This window comes from Sciurus carolinensis, chromosome 7 (assembly GCF_902686445.1).
Source record: "Sciurus carolinensis chromosome 7, mSciCar1.2, whole genome shotgun sequence".
Taxonomy (NCBI): domain Eukaryota; kingdom Metazoa; phylum Chordata; class Mammalia; order Rodentia; family Sciuridae; genus Sciurus; species Sciurus carolinensis.
In genome coordinates, this window is record NC_062219.1 from 39854835 (window position 1) to 39873372 (window position 18538).

At 37.1% G+C, this 18538-nt stretch overlaps 1 protein-coding gene across 4 annotated transcripts in view; it reads right to left on the reverse strand.

The window, feature by feature from the left end:
- Positions 1 to 975: 975 nt before the first annotated feature.
- Nkain2 (sodium/potassium transporting ATPase interacting 2) overlaps positions 976 to 18538 on the reverse strand; it is a 957495-nt gene continuing 939932 nt past the window's right edge. For 3 of the 4 annotated variants that reach the window (XM_047559155.1, XM_047559153.1, XM_047559152.1), the window contains 2 exons: positions 6415 to 6496; positions 5743 to 5810 (listed from right to left, as the gene is read on the reverse strand). In XM_047559155.1, coding sequence (XP_047415111.1) covers positions 5786 to 5810; positions 6415 to 6496 — 107 coding nt within the window. In that variant the 3' untranslated portion in view covers positions 5743 to 5785. Of the gene's footprint in view, positions 2120 to 5742; positions 5811 to 6414; positions 6497 to 18538 lie in introns of those variants that run through there. The other variant, XM_047559156.1, reaches the window with a different exon arrangement.

Sequence of the window (18538 nt, forward strand, 5' to 3'; positions counted from 1 at the left end):
AATTTTGGTGGAGGTGATAGTAGTGATTTGGTGGTAAGCTGGCTGTAACTTAAAATGGGAATATGAGGGCTCATTGTCTGTATCCATATACATGTACTATAAGGTGGAATCTCCTCACAGCATGAATGTGCAGTGAAACCTCATTTTAGTAGTTACATTAATAGTCACATTAGAATAGTTTCTGGCATGTATAGTATTTATATTTTAGGAGTCAAAAGACAGTACATTGGTAAATATTTTTCTCATACATTAAACATGCATGTCACTATAAAAGCATCATATGAGGTTTCACTGACATGTTTGCAATTGTATATTTTATACATGTATATATGGACAAACATATGCAAGCCACCAAGAAAATCCAAGCACATGTTCTGGAATGTATGATTGTGGTTTATGTTCCAATGATCATCTTTTGTTCCTTTATTATTTTCAAATGTATATGCCTGTGTACATTTCAAACATTCATGCAAACACAGTAATGGGACTGTTTTATGTAGATCTGAATGAGCTAAGGTCCAAAGGAGGTTTACCCAATAACTGAAACTTCATCAGAATCAAAGAAAAACGTTGCTCCATGACAATTTATAAATTTCCCGGTCTGAATTTCACTGTACTTAAAGATGGCGTTAGTTTAAAGAAAGTTGATTTTAGTGTCTCAAGTGGATCCAAGAAAAACATGACTCATCTGAGTTACTGATAAGCCTGAGCTAATTATGTTTTCCACTAATGAAAACCAAATAATGCTTGATAATATAAAACAAAATTTCCTAGGAGTTCAGAATATTCCATAAACACATTGACCTACTATTAAGTTTCCAAAGGCATCTTGTTTGCCAACTACGTAACAGCACAGTTTTTCTGCCACGATAATACAGGAGGATTGAAATACACTCTAACACACAACAGATCCCCCAAATACCACAAAGAGATCTCAAATATTTCACCAAGGTAACTATTGCTCCCCCCCACCCACCCAAAAAATAATCTTGTATGCCGAAGTTAGAAAAGAAAGTTCACCTACATTGGGTCTTCCATTTGAATTAGATATAAAAGAGTAAACATAGCTAATACATAGTCAGTTGGCCTCTGTTGATAGAAATCCACAGCTGTTTTCTGTGTTAGTAAAAGACATTTGTAGATACTTATAAAAGCACCTAGAGTGCAATAAATAAAATCAGTGAGTTAAGCCATTTCTGCTTTCTGCTTCCAGTAGATTAATGAGTTAGTAGATTAATAAATTTTACTTTGTCCTACCCCAACCCCATCAGAAGACCATACCTAAGAATTATAAAGATGACTATTATTGTTGTTGTTATTGGTACTTGTCTCTTTTTGGCCACCAGGGAGGTTCAACGTTACATAATGCACTTTGCTGACAGCTGGCAGTTTTCTTACACAGACACACTGGAGCTGCTGAGTTATTCAGTCTTGTTTCTTGACATGAAACACACAGACTCGAACTCATTCGGAATGAATAGCAGTGTGTTAGCCTAAAGGAAGTGACTCAGGGATGTCTGCACTGAGATTCTCGGGCACACAACGCAGGTGGGTTAAGGCAAGTATGTACGGTACAGCCTTTAGGGCAAACGACCTGCCATTTCAAAATTCAGTTACAAGGTCATCGTGGCATGTTTTTGTTTGTTTTTGCAATTACATTGCCTAAGTAGCTGTGGTGCTATCAAGATGTGTGGAGTGCAGAAAACGGGGCTCTCAAACTAATGTGCCCCCACGACTTCGCAGCTCATAGAGGCTGACTTGACTGGCAGGGCTGCAGAGGAGTTAATAGTGGCCAGCAGGGGGCACCAACGCGTCTCCTTTTGAACTTTAAAGGCCTGGGAGAAAGGAGCCTGCTTTCAGGAAATCCAGAATGGGCGTGTCCTGCATATTTGTCTGTTTCATTTAGAAAGAGGTCAAGTGGAATTGATTTGTGCGTGGTTTTGTGTGTGTGTGTGTGTGTGTGTGTGTGTGTGTGTGTGTATGTGTCTGTCCTGTTAATATGTATAGATATTTAATTCATCTGCTTCTTGCTCTTCATCAAATGCAGGAGGCCACTGCGAAACAAGTTCTTAGAGAGGTCCATGGGCTGATAGACTGAAGTCATCTGTATTACTTTGACCTAAGAGAGAGAAAAGATGTTTTTAATCAAATGGGAGAGTGCTGGATGCCTGTCCCTTGCCACCTTTTCTACCTCTCCAAGCACAAGTGCAAACAAAGAAAGAAAGAAAGAAAAAAGAAGCAGCCCAAATTGGGTTTTAACTAGATAAATTTCCTCTCCTTTTCTTTTTTCTTAGTGCAACTTCCTGGATAGAGAGGCCACTTGTGGTCATTCAAAATCTATTTCTGGGGAAAAATGAAATGAAGATGTATTACTACAGTTGAGCTGCCCAACATAATGCACTATTTTCACATGCTGCCTAATACTCCACAGGATTATCTCACCGGGTGGGAGCATGATCAGATCTATGCTTGCTTGGCACCCTGGATTGTGGCAGTCAATGCAATTGCATTGCTAGAAAATTAATCTGTGGACATCTGAATTCTTTGGGTTGTAACTTCATAGTATCAGTTTGTCCCAAAAAAGGTTTATCAAAGTATAATGGAAAAAGTAAAAGCCTTTCCTTATAGATGGATTATAGATAATCTGAAAAATTACAAAGCAAGAACACTTACAAAACTTAATTAAAAATAAAGAGGACTGTGTATTTATTGGCCACAGGCACTGAAACCGGGCTGTGACTTGCAGTCAGTATTGGCAGTGACTTCACAGCTTTGTCCAGGGTCCTGGCCACAGATGGTTTGCTGGTTAGAATGGAAATCCCACAGCTAAAACTTCACATTACTTTTTAGCATTTGCTTTCTTTCAAAAGAACAGTTTTTATTTCCAGTTGCTATATAATATTGTTAGGGTGCATGAACTGGCCCATGATGTTAAATTACTCTTACTTTACAAGACATATTTATGGCAAGTTGACAAGGGAAGGCACACTCCAAATGACAAAGACAGAGGAGATGCTCAGGTCTCTGCCTCTCTGCAGGGAACAAGGTTTATAGGTGAATCAGTTTTGATTTTTCACAGGATTTGAATAGGCAGTCTCTCTCAGATGATTGGTTTTGAGGGTTACAAAGTTGAAAAGGCCCTTCATTCAGTATCGCCTAGTGTAAAATCAAAAGGGAATAAATGGAATGTACAAAAAGGGGAAGGTGCAGCCTCATATGGAAATATGGCAGCTAAGTCAGTGTAAGCTACACCAATAGGAAAATAAAATCAGGAATGTAATATGAAGTTGAACTCACAGTCCACCTAAGAATTTAGAGACTACTGAACTAAGGGGTCAGGGGAAGAGGTTGATAATCCTGGCTGCATGACCAACAAGTTGTGAAGATTGTTGTTTTCCTGTCTCTTAACTCAGTTTCCTCATCTGCAAAATAAAATCTTAGTATTCTAGGATCCGAGGTTTCCTGTGGGATGTTGTATGGAAGGGGTGGTAGTAGGAGTTTGGTTTTAATGTTTTATGTACTCTAAGTTTCCTGACTTTCTAGATTTGAATTCCATTAAACTTGTAACTTATTTCCTAAGCAACAAAACCTGAAGTCTGTCATATAATTTTACCATTCATAGGTAGTAAAGAGGAAAAACAATATTTTTTTTACTTTTACTTGGCATTTAGACTATTTTACTTAACAAAATTATGAGAAGTTAAACACTGACAAAGATATTGATCTTTGTAAAGTCCCTGTTTAAAGATCAACATTAGAATCATAAATGCCTGGTCTGAAACAATATGCTTGATTATGCATAATTAGCATTATGTATAATTAGCATCCTCATGTTATTATCATAACTTATTGTTAGATGAGTGGTTACACTTAATTTATTATGGCTTGATCATTTTTATTGATCATTTATATTGACCAACAAAATAAAATTTTATACGATATTGTCAGAATCAAGGAATTGCAAGCCTTGTAAATATTTTGGTCTACTCTTTTAAGTACAATATATTGTTATTTGTTATATGAGCTGATATTATGTCATATACTATATATAGAGGAGATCTTTGGGAATGAGATTTGGTATATGTTGATTTCTGACTTGATGAAAGCTTTTTGTGATGATGTTGGTTGACATATCATTATTTCCACTGTTAAAAAATTATGTTTATTAAGTACTTACTATGTGACATGTCCTAAGTCTTGTTTGTTTTCCCTATATTATTTCACATAATTTCAGAACAATTATATGAAGTACCTGTGTTGTCATTTCTATTTTGCAGGTGAGGAAACTTAGGCTTGGTGAGATTAAAGCTAATCAAACAAAGTTATATGTTAAAGGTTATAATGAATTTAATCTCAGGCAGTGTGTCTTCAGAGTATTCATTTATCTGAACCACTACTCCTGATTGCTTTGCCTCTTAAAAATGGAACACTTTACAGAAGGTTACTCCAAAATATTGAGAATAATGGTAAAGGATTTAAAAGATGTATAATTTTGTATTTTTGTTCTGGAGATTGCATGGAGGTGTACTTTACACTGAGCAACATCCCCAGTTCAGCCTATTTTTTAAATTTTGAGACAGGGTCTCTCTGAGATTGCAGAGGCTGACCTTGAATTTGCAATACTCCTGCTTCAACCTTTCAAGTCTCTGGGATTACAGGCGTGCACCACTTCATCTGGCTTAATTTTATTTTTTGTTGTAGCTATCAGATCTTTCTGAGAGGTTAGGGAAGGTACAGTATAAGGAGTAAACAATGATAGCATATTGCAAAAAAAAAAAAAAAGAAAAAAGAGTGAAGTATTAGAAGAAAATAAGTTTAAGAAATGTCTTATATAGGAAATATATTTTAAAATAAAATTTAAAAGACAGTAAGGCTTCAAAGAGTAAAATTTGGGGAAAATATGAGCTCTAGTGTCAAAAGAATAGCTTGGAGATTTGGAAATACCTGTGCCCTTTTTGGAGAAGGCAAGAGTTGAGTTTGGCTGGGAACAAAATGACTGAGGGGAGATATTAGACTATTTATGACTTCACTGGATCAAGAGCATAGGAGGATAGTTCAGTTCTCAAATGAATTCCCATTACAATTCCCCTAGTGACTCCCAGCATCATCTGCATTTGGTTGGGACTCAAACATTAGTAGGAGTGGAAGAGAAATTATTTCAATAAAATATCGAGCCCAGGTCAGGCTAGACTTGTAGGAGTTTGGACTCTGTTCAGTAGGTAACAGGGAGCGCCTGATGGCTCTTGGGCAGGGAGGTAAAATTGTTAGAATAGTACTATGGGAAGATTAATTTGGCAGTCATGTGGAGGATGGAATGAAGGTTCTGAAATAAGAAAGAAGCTGGAGTTAGGGTAGTAGTGGTGGGTATGTAAAGAAAGGCTTACAGACGCAATGCTCTGAATGACATATAGTCTTCACTGATTTCTGAACCAATAAAGTCTCTTCTAACAGTGATGATAGCAAATGCTTTGCAGAGAGCTACCAGGACGCAAATAAAAAGGCAGGCACAATGCATGGATCATTCTCTTTTTAGAGAGAAGCTTAAAAGGATTGTCTAAAGATTACTTTAATCTCTTTGGAGGACAAATACCCCCAGATCCATTTATTATCCTAGACACTCAAGATATTAAAAGGTAAATGATTTAATGGTGGAGGACAAGGACAACAAACACATATCTTCAAAGAGAGAAGTTCACATTTTAAAACGAATTGGAATCTTACTTTCTATTTTGATCTTCGCTTGCAATTCAGCATATCACTTGATGCTGATATATAGAATTTGTTATCAGTTGTTATCCAAGGGAATTTGCCTAAACACAGATATAAAAATCAGGCTCTGATTATATGTCTGCTCTCTTGAGTGCTAGAGTTCAGGGTTTGATAAGTTTCAGTGTTACTGTCCAAGTTTCATTTGCACTTTCACATTAGAAAAATGATAGAGAAGGAGTATTGCTGTTTTCAAAAAATTTTTGAACACTATGCATAACCATGGTGAACTACCATTAATCATTTAAATGAGAACTCTTTTGAAGGTAATATGGAAAGCTGATAATTATACCAGGACAACCAGAAAATATGATTTATGTATAGTTTATATACAATTGTATATAATGTTATATCATTTTCAAAATATATACTTTGTGGTAATTCAACTCTTGGAATATAACATAGAGGCTTTTGAGCCATGTAGGTGATACTTATGTAGGACTAAATGCAGAGATGGCATTTTTGTTAAATTAAATTTTTTAAAAAATCATGAAGAAAATGTTATCAGAATTATCCCAGTCAAAACAATATTAATAGTGAAAATATATAACTGAAGGAGAGCTTCATGCCATCTGTTTTGTGCCATGATACATTTACTTGACCATCTTTTGATATCCCAGAAAAATACCTCCAAAGTAAGGTACTTACATGTACATAGGCTGCAGTTGTAAGTGAGATGTCTTCTGAGGCCCTTGGTAGCCATAAGAGTCAAAGCCACCTATGAAATCAACTGAAAAGGGACAATTTCCTTCATTAGTTAACTTCGCATAAGAACCCACTCATGGTCAAGGTCCACATAGATTAAAACATAAACCTTTTAATAATCGTTAAACTAAAAATGAATAATTGTGGAGAAAAAGTAAAAAAAAAAAATTCTTCAAGATAGTGATTTTCACTCCTTCAATGGTGAAATGCAATTATTGTCTTACAAGACTCTATTCACTTGGGAGAAGAAATGATGTACTTTTCTCCAGCAATCAAGACCTAATCAGAGTAATACAATTCAGTTGCATATTAAAAATGTTACATGACTTTTTGGCTAGTATGGAGATTTTCTGTGTCATGTTAAAAATGTTATGGCATAAAAATAATGATTGCTCAAGTGCATGTATCTATCGTCAGTTGCAGCACAAGCAATGACATGTACTTGATTGTTGAGTACAAGGTGCTGTGGTAGAGCTCAGTAAATTAACATGACAAGGATGTCCCTGCCCTGGTGTGTTTTACGATCTGAAACAATCAGAGGTAGAGATATGGAGTAAAGTATTCAAATGCCATACAGACCCAAATATCTAAGATACAATAAGATATAACAAGAGTAACTGTGGTAGATGATGTTTTACAAAATGACTGCAGTGCCCACATGTTTTCACAGCATGACCTTTAAACCCCTACCATCTAGTGGGTTGAGCCTGTGTCCTTTCCTCTTGAACATGGGCACACATTTGTGGTGGTTTGGATATAGTAGAAATGATGCTGTGTGACTTCCAGGGCCAGATCAAAAAGGTGTCATACACTTCTCTTACTCTTTTGGGCAACACAGCCACTCTCCCATGAGGAAAGCCCAACTAATCCACATGGAGAGAGCAATAGAGAACCACTGATAGAGGCTTAAGCCGACAGGATAGCTGAGGTCTCCATAGCCAGCATCCACACCCAGACATATGAGAGAAAATGCCTCTAAGTGATGCCAGACCCCAACTTTTGAGTCAGTTCTGTCTTGAAGTCTTACCAGCTCAGATTCCTGACATCAGCGAAGAGAGAAAATCCATCCCTCTCTGTTTGACTTATTAACATACAGAATCTATGAGCATAATAAATGATTGTCTTATACCCCTAAGTTCTGACAGAAACAGTAATGGAGACAGTAAATAGTAATAGTGCCATGAAAAAGTTTTTATTTTTCATCTGAATTTCTGGATATAGAGGTTGTGTGGTGGAGATAAAAGGCAAAACAACAGAAGGCTGATAAGCTAGATTATAGGAAAGAGAAACACAGGGAAACAGAGGTTGAGTTAGGATGCACTAAGACACCTTTACCTTTTCTTGTATCATATTCTATTGACTTACTTTGTCTAGTTTTTGTTCTCTTGTTAACATCCTAGGGTACTACATATGGAAACCGAAGCAAGGGCAATGTAACATGAAGTCTATGATATCTGTGCAGTGAGGAAGTCCCTCCCTATTTCAAAAAAAGGACCATAATTTTTAGAGCATTTCAGGTTCACAGCAAAATTTAGCAAAAGGTACAGAGATTCCCCAGATGGCCCCTGCTTTATACATGCATGGCCTCTGCCACTATCAACATCCCCATCAGAGAGCTACGTTAGAACAAGTGATGAGCCTACATTGACATATGATTATCACCCCAAGCCCGTAGTTTACATTGGGGTTCACTCTTGGTATTGCACATTCTATTGGTTTTGGAAAGAGTGTGGCATGTATCCAGTTTTATACTATCAAAATACTTAAAAATACTCTGTGTTCTATCTAACCATCTCTCCCTCCCCATTATCCTTTGGTAATCACTTTCTTGCACTGTCTCCATAATTTTATCTTTCACAAAGTGTCATAGAGTTTGAATCATATATATATATATGATTTATATATATATATATATATATATATATATATATATATATATATATATATAAAAATCACTTGGTAATATGTATTTAAGTTTCCTCCAAGTCTTTTATTTATTTTTATTTTTTGGTACTGGGGATTAAACCCAGGGGTGCTTTTTACCACTGAGCCATATTCCCAGGTTTTTTGCTTTTTATTTTGAGACAGAGTCTCTTTAAGTTGCTGAGGGTCTTGCTAAGTTGCTCAGACTTGCCTCAAACTTGGAATCCTCCTGCCTCAGCCTCCTGAGTTGCTGGGATTACAGGCATGAGCCACTGGGCCCAGATACTCCATGTCTTTTAATGACATGATAGCTGTTTTTTTTCTATCATGAAAAACCCTTTTTGTGAGGTAGAGTCTCTCTCCTCATCAGAAGTGGAATGGTATAGTGACTAAGGAGCACCCTAATGTTAGAAGGACTGGTGTTGAAGTACTACTAGGTCCACCTGCTGGCTGTGTTATCTTAGGCAGGCTACGAATTCTAAATTGGTGACAACTTTGAAACTCAGTCAAGTATTTTATGGAAGAAAACATAAAAAGTGAACTTCTATTGTTTTCTAAGTTGTTCCTATTTGTATCTTAGCTAATATAGATAATACCAGAAGAGCTGTATAATAATTAAATGGCAACCATATTGAAATTTTATATTTTGAGAAATTTTTCAAGACTAGTGCTTTAGTGCCTCAATTTCCATTTTTAGGGTGGGCTCTTGCCAACAATGAAACTTAATTATGAATAATTTTCTAAGAAGTATTCAAAGGGTTAGAGCTTCATGACTGAGGTTCCCTGTTACTAGGACCGTTAACTCCGTGATGCTGGAGTAGGCCAGAGTAGATGGAGGGCAGGAATAAGCAGTAAGGTGTCCAATGAAATTGAGATCCATGTTTATTGTGTTGTTGTTATTGTTATTGTTTTGAGATATTTCATTATCTTGTTTCCGGAGACTGCAGGTAAGTTAGATGATGATTATGAATCAAAGGTTTTGGAATGCACCAAGGGACCTGAAGAAAACAAGGTAAACCTTCAGTTCCAAAGATAGCATTAGGACCAAAAATGGGGCATAAAGTTGAGTGAGGTGCAAGGCAGACCTCCCTAAAACACAGGGAGAGGTCAGGAAGGACTTACAATGTGTCCTGAGCATGTGCCATGAATGCGGTTTGAGTCCTCTGGAGCTTGCTCTTGCCATGATTTGTATGTTGGGAACTGGCTTATAGCTACCCAATTGGGGAGGAGAATGCAAACTCCCAAGAAAAGAGTCTAATTTTCCTGATTATTCTGAGTCTTCAGCTAGACCAGGCCATGTCCCAACAGAGAGAGATCCATGATGAAGATGAGTAAAGAAGAGCTCTGAATATAACCAGAGTGGATTTTTACTATTTCACTCATGAGTGGACATTCAAATTTAAGCCAGTAGCACAGGGCATATTATCTATAGTTTACATGAAATACATGCCTGAGTTCACAGCATAGGAAATTGTGCATGACCAATTTCTATATCAATTTGTTCTTGGTAATTGTTTGAATGTCTTTCTAAGTGACATGAGGGAGGAATAGAAATCAGCTGTATCCAGTTGACCACCATTAAGATCAAAGTGATCAGCATAGGTAAACCTGATCTCTGACCCCTTTTACAGAGAGTCTTTGAAACCGTTATGGAATGCTTTAGGATGCCACATGGGTGGTGAGCAGAGGTGGATGAAATGGTCTTAATACTCTCAAAAAATTGAACTACTGGGGTTAGCTTATATTTTAAAGATATCTTTAATACCACTTTAGTCTGTTCTCAATTTCTTTTATATATTTCTTCAGGCTCTATAGGAACTACTGCTTACTGTAAAACTTTTCTGAGCAATAGGGATTATGAAACAGCTGACAGATCCTTCTCTAGATAATTATAATAGGAGTTACATGTTGGGTCATAGCTCACCTCGGCATTATTTTGAAAAAGAGTACCTTTTATCATTGAAGATCTCTTTAATTCCTGAAAATAAAAATAAAATAAATTCCCAACAATTGTAAAATGTTTAATAGTGCCTAAGGCTCTTTCAGGAGAAAACATTTATCTTTACAATATTACTGTCAGGTGGGTAGGAATAATTATCTTCATTTGACAAATGAATACAGGTTTATTGCTGGAGGCAGAAAACAGCAGACCATGGGACTGGAAATCAGGTATTTTCTTTCAAGTATATCTGCTTTTCACTCTTACCATTCTAGTAAATTCCTGAAAGTTTTTCAAAACTGATCAAAGGTTTCAAGTCACACTTCGGATTAAACCTAAAATGTTTAGGATTTTGTTTTCTTTCCATATTATTCATGAAAAGTTCTGAGTGCTTGCTTTGTGTTCTCTGTAGATTATAGGTGTCTTCTTTTGTTATTGATTCTCCAGCATTGCTATTTTGTCTTCCTGGAAAGTTTTGCTCTTTTTGTCTTCTTCTCATCCCCAATCTAATATTCTAGAAATATTCTGATGTGAAGAGTGACTGATGTAGTTGCCACTGGCCTGCATTCACCAATGACAGTCACTAAGGTGGTGCTGCGGTGCTCTGTAACTTGTCTCTCACGGTGATGAGGCAGGCACAACTCAAGCCTTAGTTCATTGGCTTTTGTCTGATAACTGGTGCAGGCCACCACATAAGCACTTAAGCAGTCCTTCCTTCTGAAAAGTATTCATATTATCAGCACCATCTTGCATGACTCTGATTATAGTGAGGTTTTTCCAAGTAATGGGGGATGTTTTCTTTATTTTAATGTGGCATATTGTCTATGTTACTCTAATACTTAATGGAAAATGTGAAAGGGAAATGGCTGAAGACCTGAGTTAGAATTAGGAGAATGAGAAAGAGGTCAATGAATGCAAGATAAATGGACACAAAGGTCAAACACGTGGGATATAGTGAGTGTTTGAACATGAGGAAGGGGAGGAGAAGGAAAGAGTCAAGGTTGGTTCTGGGAAGTTTATCGTTTAGGGTCATGTTGCCTCCTTCAATAGAACAAAAAAGAATGTCAGGAAGAAGCTGGTGGCTGGCTTCCTTTTGGAAATGCAGTTTTTAAGTGATAAGTGACATACCCAAGTGGCAATATCCAGGAAAAGGAAAAAATAACTGTAATTGGTCCAAGGTGAATTGGGGACTTGCTGGGATTTTAGAGATGAATTTCTGTCTCCTCACTCAGCTTTATTTTGCTTCATCACAACCCATCTCCACCTGACATATTATAAATCTATTTGTTTGTCGATTGCCTCTGCCACTATTGTGTAAGCTGCATGAGATTTACTGTTCTTTATTGTTTATGACAGTGGCCTGGGAGCTCAGAACAATATTTGGCTCATGGATGACACTCAATTCATATTTACTGAACGAACTCTGTAGACCCTTTAGGCTGCAAAAGAAAATAAGGCACTTCATCAGTGAATGGAAGATGCTAGCGAAATTTCCAGATGAAATTGGACTGAGTGCTTTTATCCTTTCCTCCACAAGGTCTTGAACAGTAATAAAAGAGAAGACCTTTTACAGAAGATCTATAGTGTTAGTTGTCACCTAGGTGCTGTGAGATAAACAAAAGAATCTTTTTGGATGCCAATGGTAAAGAAGCCACCAGTGCAACCTCTCTGATCAAGAACAGTGGAAGGAAAGAGGTTAGGATATGCTTTAGCATCAACATGGTTAGGTTGAGAAGGTCATTCATTCATGAGTGCCATGGAGCATCACAGATGTTGATCATTGGTAGGAAATATATTATTCTCTTTCTGGAGAGTTCATGGCATCCTAAGCAGAGGCTTACAACTAGGCAGAAGGTGACAAAATAATAGAGCTTGCATTTGTTGAATAATTGCCTCACTGGAAAGATTTATCTTTGGTCCTTGGAGGACAACTCAGGATTTTTTAAAAAGTAGCTTTATTGAGGTATAATTGGTACATGAAATCCAGACATACTTCATATATACAGTTTGAGGAATTTGGACATTTGCATACCTATGAAACCATCACCACAATCAAGGTACCAGACATATCAATCATCTCCAAAAGACAACTCAGGAATGTTATCATTTTCTTTTCAAGAGTTGCTGTAGTGTTTTTTTCTCAGCCTTAGTTTTCCTGTCTGCAATATGGGTATGTTTATATCTACCAACTTATGGAGGTACAGGGAAATCCAATTATTTTAAATTAGTAAAGTGCCATATTAGTTTAATAGCTATGACTTAATCACATTAATAATAGTGGAATTTGGAAATAATACAGTAAGAGAAAAATGCTTCTTGAACAAATATTCTTTGATAAAATATATTCCCTGTGGTGAATCTCTCTTTTATTTAAACTTTTAAATCATGAACACTGAGTTCAGCAAACCTAAAACTCCCTTTTTAAATGCATGTTGGCAGTGAGGTATTGTAATATAAAATTGTCCCTTGGTTATTAATGACAAAGCCAGCAGTCCACACGCTTTTGGAGACAAGGTTGAAAAAAAACCTTTAGGGGAAAATTTAAAAGGCAGTTCACAGAAAACTAAGCCAAATATTTAGAAGAACTCATTGAGAGACATTAAAACATTTGTGTGGGTCTGTGAAAATAGAGTGTCTATCCTTTCACTCTGCAGGTATGAATGTTAAGGGTACTTACTCCACTTGTACAAAAGGAATTGAAAACATAACTAACTGTAGGCAAAATGGAAAAGAATGGCCTCCCTCCCACGCAGACATGGTAGCAGCAATTCAAGCTGACTGTGTGAGCTTGGGGTTTTCAGTCTGGCCTAAAATCTCCCACTGGACAGTGAGGTTTTTGTTTTTGTTTTTGTTTTTTCCTGGATTAGGAAAACACAGTCCTTTGCAGGAGTACTTAATCTTGTCGTTGCCTGAAAGATCACTAAAGTATTAAGCTACTAAGGGTTTCTAGCAGGCAAAACACATGTTGAATGAAATGAGACTGATTAACTAAATCCTGCAGAAGCTTCGCTTCCTAATCTTGTTCATCAGATATGATTTTTCAGGATTCTATTTTCCATGTTTCCCTCTTAGTTGTCTCAGAATCAGATCTTTAATATTGTAAACCTGGTTAGATGTACACACATGTTAAAAAAACAAAGGCCAAAAGCAGTAGCTTACAAGGGTATCATAGTAAATAAAATATTTATTCAGTCAAAAGGTCTTTGAATAATCTCTTTAAGCTTTTGGTTCCAAAGACCTAGTAAAAAGGAAATATAATTTCCACCCAATAAAAAAAGATTTTGTCAGGTTGTTCTTGTCTATTTCTGCCAATTCTTAGGAAGGGCAATACCTTGGGACTGTAAGAAGTACATGAAAGTTTTTTGCTGAGGACAGGATCTTGATATCAGATTGTCTTCTAATAATCTAACATTACCACTGGTTATATCTCAGGGAAGCTGTGAGGTAACATAGAAATTGGAGGCTTTGGAGTCAGTTATCAAGAATACAAATAACAATAAATGTTGGTGAGGATGTGTGGAAAAAGGTTCACTCATACATTGCTGGTGGGACTGCAAATTGGTGCAACCACTCTGGAAAGCAGTTGGAGTTCCTCAGAAAACTTGGAATGGAAACACCATTTGATTCAGTTATCCCACTCCTTGGTATATACCCAAAGGACTTAAAAATCATCATGTACACAGCCACATCAATGTTTACAGCAGCTCAATTCACAATAGCTAAACTATGGAACCAAATTAGAAACCCTTCAACAGATGAATGGATAAAGAAAATGTGGTATATATACACAAAGGAATATTACTCAGCCATAAAGAAGATTGAAATTATGGCATTTGCTGGTAAATGGATGGAACTGGAGACTATCATGCTAAGTGAAATAAGCCAATCCCAAAAAACCAAAGGCCAAATGTTCTCTCTGATATGTGGATGCTAACACACAATAAGGGATTGAGAAGGAAGAATAGAAGTTCATAGGATTAGACAAAGGAGAATGAAGGGAAGGGAGGGTGGATGGGAATAGGAAAGAGAGTAGAATGAATTGGACATAACTTTCCTATGCTTATATATGAATACACAACCAGTGAAACTTCCACATCATGTACAACCACAAGAATGGGATCTTAAGTAGAATAAGTTATACTCCATGTATATGCAAGGTATCAAAATAGAATCTATTGTCCTGTGTATATAAAAAGAACAAATAAAAACATTATGTATAGATTTGTGGTTCCATCTTTTTTGGAAAAGGATTTATATAAGATAATTGATTGAAATTTTGATTTAAAATGTGTATTTAGGCTCTTTACTGATGTGATTAGAGTTATGCAGTCCAGGAGACTAGATGGAGAAAAACTCAAAGACAAGAACTCTGTGCTACTAGAATTTTATATGTGGTGTAAGAGTGGAAGTCATTAGCAGAAGTTGAGGAGAACCAAGGTCTATGGAGACTCTTCAGGCTCTACTTAGTTGGTTAACTGCAGTCTGACAAGCAATAGAAATAGCCTATGTGGCCTAATGTAGGGAAACAGGAAAATATTTTATACTAAAAACCCAACTACATAGAACTGAGTTTCCATATTTCAAATGTTTTTGGAAATCAACTTGCACATTATCAGAAAGAACTGAGAGAAGCAGGACCAGTCTGAGGTTTGGTCCTTGAAGCTTTAGCAAATATATAAACAAAGGAAACTATCCAAAGGAGTGGTTGAGAATAAGGACACTGAAAGCCCTGCATCCTGTTTTAGGCAGAAGGTCAAGTTCAGTGGATGGATTACTTTGCAGAGGAAAATCTTACTATTCCTCTCAGATTTGGGCACAGTTTCAAAGAGGTAAAAAAAAAAATTGTCATTGTAGAGAAGTATTGAGGTTCTGGAGGGGAAATTGAAGGAGTTTGTGTTTGATAGCAATGAATTTCTCAGATTTGAGTATTTGGTTTAAGGAGCCTGGAAAAGTTAGGAACAGGTCCCATGGAGAATGTAACACGTTGTGAGCAGAAGAGTGGAAAGCCCTGTTAGGCAGGAACAGCGTCCAGCTCGGTGAAGTGAGCACATACAGGCAGCTAAGCAGAGTGACGCTCCAGAACTGGGAAGCTACCAGGATGGGAAGTGGAGAAATGGAATCTGAGCCTCCTCAGGCACCGATATTGAATAGGCAAGCGCGGCAGTAGCGTTATGGGAGCCCCAACACTTTTGCCAATCCTGGGGACAGATGAAGAGTAGGAAGATGGGAAGCATGAGAGAGCCCTGGGTTCTAGGGCAGGGAAGCTCCCAAATAAGGGTGAAGACACCTCTTCCAGGGAGGATCAGAAGAATGAAAAGGAAGAAAAGATAGGAGTCCACAGTTGGGCATGGAATTTCAAGAACTGGTGGCCTTAGACAAGCCTCCTACCACCAAACTGAAGGTGATCCAAGTGTATCCTTCCGTGATGAAGAAAGTGAAGGGGGTGGATGAAGTGAGTGGTATGAAGCGGGTAAGAGCTGAAAAGGTGAAGAAATTATAAAGTGAGAGTTGGAAAATTGCATATCCAGATATCTTTGATACTTTCCATAAATGTGGAGAATCATGCAGAACAGGAAGAAATAACTAAGCCAGCTTCACTTTCAATATGCCTGGGTTCACTCTGTGCCACACCATTGGGATAGATTGGATTCACCAATCTCTCCATTGCTCTACCCTGGTAGAATTACTTCCAATTATATATGACACACCTTTCGGACAAAATTGGAAGGAGCAGTTATTACAGTTATAGGTGAGCTAGTTAGACAGGACTTGGCATGTCTTCTCAGCTAACATCCAGGATAAATTTAGAATGCACAGTCCATTTAAATGTAGCAGTTTTAGTTAGGATTGTGGTCACATTAACATATGTATATATTTAGGGAAATAAAAAATAAACATGCATGCTATAATCACCCATTAGAAAAATATTTCTCATCTTATAATTTTTTCTGACATCATCTTTGTATCATTTTTCAGTCTCCAGAATGGAAAAATCACAAAACTCCTGAACCTAAATCAATCATCTTATTAGAACAACAGTAAGAGTTTCAGGAAAGCAAATGCCCAGTGGTTACTCTTAGCATTCTATTGATATATGGGCAGATTGAAACTAGATTTGCTGTTTAGAGTTCATTAAAAACATTTAAAATTGTACTTGTGTGAATAATGGTGTACCTTTGATCAACATGGACCCAAACAGAGTAAAAAAGTAGTTGTCTCTTAAAAAGATGTGCATACTTTCTAAATATCTATATGTCTTTCTGACTTGTCCTTCAGTTTTATCTGAATGTCTTTCAGGAAAGAATGTCCTTTTCTTCTAAGCTACATGAGATTCTCTTGCAGTTCTCAGGGAACCTGGTATTCTTTGCACTCCCGTTTTGTTTTGTTGTTCCTCTTTCTCTTGAATCATGTGCTATGCCACAGTCACCATTAAGGTGAAGAGTGTATCTATTTGGTTCTCTGCTTCATCCCAGATGACTGCCACAGAGTGGTTGCTAAATAAATATTTGTTGAAAGAATCTATCTGGATATCCAAACAAAGTATAGAGGAAGGTCTCCTAATAATTCTGAGAGTTAAATCCTGCCACTTCTGTCTCTAACGGTTGTTTGACTTTGAGTAAGACAACTCCAGTGTCCTGTTCCTCACTTGTAAAATTATGGAACGAAAGTAAGAGATTGCCAGGATTGTTCATCGCTCTATGATTTTGCAAATTCCATATTTCTAGAATTGGTTTACATATCAATGGTAGCAATAAACTCTTTAAAATGAGCATATCTGTGAAAACATAGTGAATGGAAAAAATTCGTGCAAAGGAGTTATTTCCATCTGGCTGTTACTATCATGCATTGATTTTACTATGCAAATTTTCTGGGAGTTAAGCTGCTGAATAGAAGATATGTATACAGGCAGTTCTCCAGATCCAAGAGTTCTACATTCATGGATATTACCAATCACGAATTGAAAATTTTGGGAGAAAAAGATGTGTCCATACTGAACATGTACAGACTTGTTTTCTTGTCATTATGTACTAAACAATATAATATAGCCACTATTAACACAGCATTTACATTTTATTAGGTATTATAAGTATTCTAAAGATTATTTAAATACACTAGAGGATGTGTGTAGGTTATAGGCAAATGCTATGCCATTTTATATAAGGAACTGTACATCCATAGATTTTGGTGGCCCTGGGGGCATGGGTGTCCTGAAAGCAATCCTGCATGGATACATATGAATGAGTGCATATGGCATTTGGAACCTGAGGCATGACAATTCCCAGTGGGAAAACAGTGATTAAACAAAATGTCAGACTGGGAGAGGAGAGTAGGATTGACAGGTTTGGAGCCCTCAGAAGTACTGTCCCCCATTTGATTTAATTCAGTGATGATGGGGTGTGACTGTGGGCCTGTGTGCTTCTCTTTGCAGGTCTACTCTAGGGGATTCCTTTAACATCAACTTCATTAGTTACAAAGGCAGCAATCCATATCCAATTTTCTTCTTGTGTCAGAACTGTTCATGTATAAACTAGACTCCTTTGTTGGAAACATTTGCAATTAATCCTATAAACAAACAAATAAACAAATGCAAATTTTACACTGCCTGCCCCAGCCAACCCTCCTGGCTCTCAGGTCTGGCTACCACCTATTATATAAAAAAATGAATTGAAATTCCTACTCTGGACCTAACCTAATTTTCATGTGATAATAGGCATGGATTCCCAGAAGTGCTGTATGCCTCTTGATAGTAACATCCTAATTTCCTTTCCTGGTAAATGTTTTAAATAAGATTTTTGCACCAAAGGAAATTAACCTTTAAATTAATCGTAATTATAAAATGCCATCACTGATTTTTGTCTTCAGCCTAATTACTTTCTATTATTTAAACAAATCGCACCTCCTGTGAGCTTTAAGTTTGTTTCTCTTTCTTTCTCTGCCACAGGATGCCACCCAATCACAGCAGAGGCCTTCCTGTGTACCCTCTACTGGAGTGGCCTCATTGAAATGTCACACCGGCTTGAGAGTTTGCCCCAGCTTGCTGTTGACCAGTCTTGCTTTCAGTGTCTGCATGTAAGGCTAAGGTGTTTTTATTCTGAATACTTGGGGGCAGAATTTGGAGATTGTGTTTCTCCATCCTCCAGGTATTAAGAAGGAGATGGCTAAGCCCAGCTTTCTGTTTCTCTTAGATGACAATTTCCAAACTGA